The sequence below is a fragment of the Nannospalax galili genome, unplaced genomic scaffold, assembly GCF_000622305.1.
Source record: "Nannospalax galili isolate Female #2095 unplaced genomic scaffold, S.galili_v1.0 scaffold584, whole genome shotgun sequence".
In the NCBI taxonomy this organism is placed as follows: Eukaryota; Metazoa; Chordata; class Mammalia; order Rodentia; family Spalacidae; genus Nannospalax; species Nannospalax galili.
In genome coordinates this window covers 679,423-686,397 of record NW_008351805.1, presented here as the reverse complement: position 1 = coordinate 686,397, position 6,975 = coordinate 679,423, and the positions used below count along the sequence as shown (strand labels likewise).

At 50.0% G+C, this 6,975-nt stretch overlaps 1 protein-coding gene across 2 annotated transcripts in view; it reads right to left on the bottom strand.

Annotated features, from left to right (window-relative positions):
* The window catches only part of Tmem108 (transmembrane protein 108), a 365,991-nt gene that overhangs the window by 2,109 nt on the left and 356,907 nt on the right, over positions 1-6,975 (bottom strand). For both annotated transcript variants that reach the window (XM_029553905.1, XM_008848780.3), the window contains one exon: positions 3,046-3,200. In XM_029553905.1, coding sequence (XP_029409765.1) covers positions 3,046-3,200 — 155 coding nt within the window. The remainder of the gene's footprint in view (positions 1-3,045; positions 3,201-6,975) is intronic.

Below are 6,975 nucleotides of genomic sequence, written 5' to 3'. Positions count from 1 at the left end.
ATCAACCCCTCGGCGCCCCACACCACACACACACACACACACACACACACACACACACACACACACACACACACACACACACACAAGATCCTTCCTTAGAAGGGCTGCTTTGTGGATCATTAGAGGGAGTTGTGTATTGATAAAATGTCTCAGAAGATGGGCATATCTGTCTATAGAGATACGGAGCCACTGGCCTGCCTGGATGTAGCCCTAGGGCTCTCCCTTGGGATGACGGACTGTGGTGCTCTACAAGGGGACTTTTCTACAGCATGCTCACAGACACCGTCCTTCAGGGTTCACAGAGAGAATATAATAATTCAGGCTTCACTGCCTATACTCAAAGTGGGGCCAGCCCCTTTGTCAGGTTCTTTATTTACTCTAAGAAAAATGTCCAACGGCGCCCTCCTAAATGAAGTCCTTCAGGATTTGCCCTTTGGTTAACAGCTTCTCTGAGCAGTTACTGAGTGACAGGCTCTGGGCGGGGTGCAGAGTGAACCACAGTGAAGTTTTAGTCATCTATCACATGTTTTCTGCAGACCACTGTGGGGAAGGCACTATTCTATGTCCTGGGAATGGAGAAGCAGTCAACAAACAAGACTCCTGCCCTCAGGCACCTTATATTCCAGCATGGAGGGGAAAATTAACAGAGTAGTGGGCTGCAATGCCCCATGGTGAGCCATGCTCTAATGGGATGGTAGGGCTGGGGATGGACAACGAGGGTACGTTCTACTGGGTTCAAAACAGTCCAGGAAAAGCTCCCTAGGGATGCTTCATGGAGATCTGTAGGAGGTAAGGGATCAAGGCATGAGGGGAATAATCCAGTTAGGCTCAAGAGCAAAGTTCTAACTTGGGAGGCAGAGCAAAAGCACCCAGAGTGGCTGGGGAAGGGTGGGGGTGACAGGACGAGTTCTTGAAGAACAGAATGAAGAACTTGGCTTTTATTTTTTCAGGTGTATGTAGGCGCACAGTGCACACGTGTACATGCATGATTGGAGACCATACGTTAATCTCAAGTGTTGTTCATCAGTAATCAGCCATCTTGTTTTTGAGAGAAATTTCTCACTGGGAACTGGAGTTTATAGGCTAGGCTGGTTGGCCAGCAGCCACAGGAATCTTTCTGTCTTTGCATCCCCAGCACTGGGATTACAAGTTTTACACCACGATGCTTGGCTTTTTACATGGGTACTTGGGATTTCTCTTTTCCATTTTTTTAAAATTTTTATTTATTTTTTGGTGTGTGGGGGTGTCTCATGCAGCCCAGGGTGGCCTTAAATTCCCTAAGCAGCTGAGTAGTTTGAACTTCTGACCTTCCTGCTTCCACCTCCCCAGTCCTGGGATCATTCTATCCCACCACCATAACCAGCCTAGGCTTATCTTTAAGGTGCGCTGAGGATTCATATGGGAGCTGGGATCCATGGCTAATGGGGCCATGCCTTTGAGAGATCATCTGGCTCCTTTGTGGCTTCTGTCCTCACTAAATGCAGGTGGTGGGATGGAATGGGGAGAACATTCTCCCACAGGCTTCTTCAGCCACCAGAGTGTAAGAGAGGAGAGGGGCTTGGACCTGGGGGCTGTAGGCAGGGATGTGAAGAGCTCATGTTTAGAATGAACCAGTGGGATTTGCAAACAGACTGGTTGGGGGCATGCAAGTAGGGGAGAGTGGGAGGGCACCAGCAGGGCCATGTATCCAACTAGGAACACTAGGTGAGCTTGGGAATGGGGCCATGAGTGAGCATCAGGGATTCTGTATTGGGTTAATGAATTTGAGACTCTGCCCATTACAGTTGGGTTGTAAGGCTGAGTTCAGGGGAGACATTAGAGTGACAGATATATGACACTGGTGGTACAGACAACTACATCACGCACCTAAGTAAAAGACAAGAGGAGCCCTGAGGGGCTGAGCCTGGGACCCAGTGATGAGGAGTCATACGCCATTGAGGAGCTGCCAGGAGTTGCCAGGGACAGCCAACAGGTGGTCCAAGTGAATAGAGCCTGATACTGAGCTAACGTCAGACTAGCAGCCACATAGTCACAGAGGAAGTGCCAGGATGGAAAAGCAGAAGGTGCCGAGACCCTGCAGGAGGAGAGCCACATCCAGCCTAGCAGGTCACACAAGGACTCCCCTAGCAGGGGACATTTTCACTAGGCCCAGGTTGGTAAGAGAGTAAGGTGACTACAGGAAAGAATTCCCATATGGCTGCAGGGGGCACCAAGAAGGACAAACCCAGCATGGATGGAGCTTACCAAAGGAGGCAGAGAAGGGCTCTATTCACTGCCAGAAAGTTGGTTAGAGGCCAGGTCTCCCTTAAAAGACTTTGGACTTTAACTTAAGGCAGGGGAAGGGAAGGGGATGGGGGTAGGGGCAGGAGTTTGAACAAGGGTGCAACATGACCACATTCACACCTGTCAAAGTTCACTCTGGCTGCCCTGGGAATGGGGTGCACTTCTACAGGAACGTTCTTGGCTCAATCTGCCTTTGTTCATGGCCCCTCATCTTTCTCCTGGACTATCTCTAAGGCATCTCTGTCTTTCTTTACTGGCATGCCTGGTGGAGTCTAGTCATCCTCCCAGAGCCTCCTGGGGAGGGTGTTCTCCCCTGGGTTTCTGTAGCTCTTTGTCCATGACTATTCTTGGTTCTCTTAATTTGTTTTGCTTTTGAGTGATATGGGATTCATCTCCCAGCCACATCTCAGAATCTGAGTCCCCTGAGAGCAAGCTTTCATCTTCACAGTCCCCAGAGACTACCTGCCACAAAACAGGTCCTCGATAAACTTTTGTTATTGATTCTCAGACTGCAGAAGTCTTGAGAACAGTGCACCTGGGAGGCTCTTGTTACAATGCAGACCCCAAATCAGTAGGACTGGGGTGAGGCAAGCTTTTGGATGACAGGACTGTTTCTGGTCCACAGGGAATTGCAGAGGAGGAGGCCCTGAGGCCTAGCAGGTGCTCTGTACTCTTTCCATGGAGCCCAGGATCAGCAGTTTCTGGGATCCCGGCAGTGTGGAACCATTACTTCAGGGGCCTTGGAGGTGTGGGGTTGGTTACCTCTGAGGTCTCCAGGGACTGGATCTCTCTTGGGAGCTCTACTGCATGCCTGTTGAAGTAGTCCATGGTGATGGCATTGTTCCAGTAGCTCAGGTTGTTCTCAGGGTTAGCTGTCTTCTTCTTCCTCCTCATGCAACACACGGTCAGCAAGACAGCTGTAGAGAGAGTCCAAGTCAGAGGAGAGGGAGGTAACAAGAGTCTGTGTCCTAGTGGTGCTGTGAAGGCTGTACACTACCCATTCACTTATCGGTCATTCACTCTTTCAAATTTTATGTGTATGAATGTTTTCCCTGCATATAAGTAAGTGCACTGTGTGTGCAATGTCCGTGAAGGCCAGAAGATGGTGCTGATTCTTAGGAACTGGAGTTATGGATGGCTGTTAGCTACTATGTGAGTTTTGGGAACCAAACCCAGGTCCTCTCCAAGAACAGCCAGTGCTCTGACCAGCCCCCCAATTTTTTTTTTTGAGACAGGGTCTCATGTATCCCAGGCTGGCCCCAAGCTCATTGTGTACCTGGGAATGGCCTTGCATTTCTGATCCTCCTGGCTCCACAGGAGGCTGGCATCAAGGCCTATGCCACCATGCCTGTTTTATGTGGTGCTGGTGATTGAACCCAGGGCTTTGTGTGTGCTAGACACGCATCCACCAATTGAGCTAGTCCTCCTAGTGCACAGCATTTAGTTGCTCTTTTGTTACCTGCATATGTTGAGTGCCTAGTGTGTGCTGGAAGCTGTTATAGGCATTGAGAAGACGCAGGAGGAGAAGAGGATAAGTCACCCCTGCTTTCCTAAGCTTCCATCCTACTGTGTGCCTGCAGGGAGGGAATAGATGATACATAGGCAATAACTAAAATCAATCAGGCGATCTTAATAAGGATAACTATCCAATGAAGATAAAGCAGGGCCAAGGAAGAGAGACAATAAGGGAAATGGGAGAGAGGGAGTATTAGTCACTGTGGTGACCTCAGAGCAAGGGATCTGGAATCAAGCGAAGGAGTCAGCAACATTCAGGATGGGCAGCTGGGCGCTGTGTTCCAGGATGGGGGAACAGCATGGGTAAAGGACCTGAGGTGTGGACAATCTGTGTGTGAGATGAGAAGGTACAGCACTGTCATGAAGTGTATAGGGGTGAGGCAGGAGGGGAGACCTTAGCATCATCTAGAGGTATACCCCAGAGTCTTGGGGAAGGGGGCCTACACATCTTGGTGACATCTGTGGTTGTTGCAGTGCTTTCTGTCAGCACCAAGAAAGGGCTGTGTTCATCTGGTGGGAGGGCTCTCCAGGGTGTGGCTGCAGAGACTGGCATGTGTGTTCTGAGTCACATCCCTTCCAAAGATCTCAGCTGGAACAGGAGGATGACAGAAGTTCACTAGATAAAACTCCCAGTCTTTCTAGAGTGCATCATTTAAAAAAAAAAGCTGCTAATAGTTATTATACAGGACTTATGTTCCAGGCACATCAGACACATTAATTCCTTTAATTTTCTTGTTTCTATTCTTCAATACCCAATTTTCTGCCTTAGAATGACACAAAGTTCCCCTCTGTAGAGTGGCTGTGGTGAGCTCTCCTCAGCCTGACCGCATGCTGTGTGACATGTGACCCTGTTCAGTCTCTGATGAGATCCAGAAGGAGTGTTCCTGGGCTGTTGATAAATCAGGTGCAAATGGTAGCTTCAACATGCTACCAGGGAGCTTCTGTTGTGGGGTGGCCAGTCTGGGCTTGCACAGAATATGGTGGTACAGCAGGATGACAGAAGCCCTTGGGGAGAGCAGCCAGTGAGTGAGGACTGCATATACTCTGCCCAGATTCACCAGCATCAGGACCTTCCACAGGGCTGCAGACCTGACCACCTGAAGGTGCCAACCATTCTGTGCCTGGGAATGGTGACCCAGGCTGCTCTGTTCAGAGGCCAGCACCAGGGGGCAGCAGAGGGCCAGTTCCCTCGGAAGCAGCCCTGAGGGTTTGGCTCCTACAGTATAGGTGCATGCCAGGGCTTGGGGCAGCTGCAGAAGCTGGCACATTTGTGGGTTGAGACCTCAGAGCCCAGACTCTGTCCCTGGGGGGCTCAATGGGACACTCGTTTTCCCTTCCACCACGGGGCTGGCTGGAGATCACCTCCAAACAGGTCAAGAGGCAGCCTGGGTTTGCATTTCACCTCATCTGCTTTGGTCAGAGACTCCTGGTGAGTGTGTCATACCTCCAAGGGCCTTTAAAAAGCCTCTGACACACAGAGGAGATTTCTGAATGGGATAGAGGGGAGTTCAGAGACTGGCTGGCATCAGAATTTTCAAATTCTGTGGCTCTCCTTTCCCGTCCATTTTTCCAAAGTTCTTCCTTCATTGCTTGAAGGAGGGGCCAGGAAGGGGCTGTAAATCCCAGCATGGAAACTGCACATATAGGCCAACACTACCTGATCCCGCTCTGACACTTCAAGGGGGGAAATGATAGGGGACCTATAGCTGAAGGCAAAGTCCTAAAGAAGAGGAAATGGGGGACGTGAGGAAAACAGTTTCTTCAGCTCTGCTGAACCTGTAGTCTAGGAGAGGGGGAGAGTTACTGGGGACAACCAGCCGCCTTTCACTTGCCAGCCTGTGGGGGCACCTGCCATCACACATACTTCATCACTGTAGACTGTGAACAGGGTGTCAAGGAGAAAAGGTTCCTACAAGCTACGTCTTTAGGAAGGAGGAAATCTGTGCCCTGGATCTACTGAACAAGCAAGATCAAAATGATAGAGCTGGTCGCAGGCATTGCTTAATCAATACGGTGAGAGAGATGTGGAATTCAGAATCAGAACTTGAGCAATAATGCACTAGTTGCAAGACTTGGGTAAGTTACTTAACCTCTCAACCTCTGTGCCGGTCAAACGCAATCCTGCATGTAGCAGCATTTTGCACAGTTCCCGGCACAGGGTGTGTGTGGGACTCTGTTGGTGACCTTTCCACCTTTTATTCTTAGGCTGCAAAGTGAGGAGTGGAAACCCAGAGAGGTGAACTTCCCAAGGTTGTGCTGCTAACCTGAGCTGGCAGAGCATGTGGGGTCCAGGTTGTCTGCCCCTGAGCCCACTGCTCTGAGTCCACACTGCCCCTGATCCTGAAGTCTACACCTGTGCAGAGCGCAAGGTCAGGGATCCTGCCTACAGGAGGGCTGATATTGTTGCAGGACAGCGTGGAAGTGGTGACAGGGAACTCTGTTGCTTGCTTTTCCCTCCTTGAATGCTGGCTTGAGTGTATTTCACTTGGGAAACTTCCAGTGCATCTTAAGCACCATCTCCCATGAGAGAGATCTGGAAAGGAACACTGGGCTTCATGACTGTTAGGCTCTCAAGGTCAATGCTTCACTCATGGTTTGGAACTTTTATTTTACTGTGTAGGAGAGGCACCCTTACTCTTTCCAATTATGAAAGAAATAACTGAAGGTCATCGAAGTCAATAACACTGATCAAGATCACCGAGCTAATTACTTCACCTTGAACCCAGGTCTTGGTGACCTTCAAATGGATGCTCATGGTTTACTGTCATTCTAAACACTGGGGGTCCTATGGTAGGAGCTCAGAAGCACTTTGTAAGCTCTATGCAAGGAGGAGTGAGTCACTCCACATAGCTGAAAAACCAACTGCTTCGTGTCTCCAAAGTCATCAGCCATCAAGACCACAGGAAATGAGTGCAGCCTCCACTTCCTGCAGTTTTAGAGCAGCCCCAAGATTTAAGCAAGCTCTCTCAGCTTCCCATGAATCCTCCACAGCATGTCAGACATGTGACAGGAAGGAGGAGGGTCACTGGTAGGAAATGCAGCCCTGGGTGCCCTGTACGTTACATGGGGTGGTCATGGTTTCAGATGCCAGGATCTGCTGGGTGATGAGAAGTGGGAGTGGGAAGCTCACAGACCACCTGAGAGGATCCAGCCTTTCCAGATACCTGCTGAATCTGC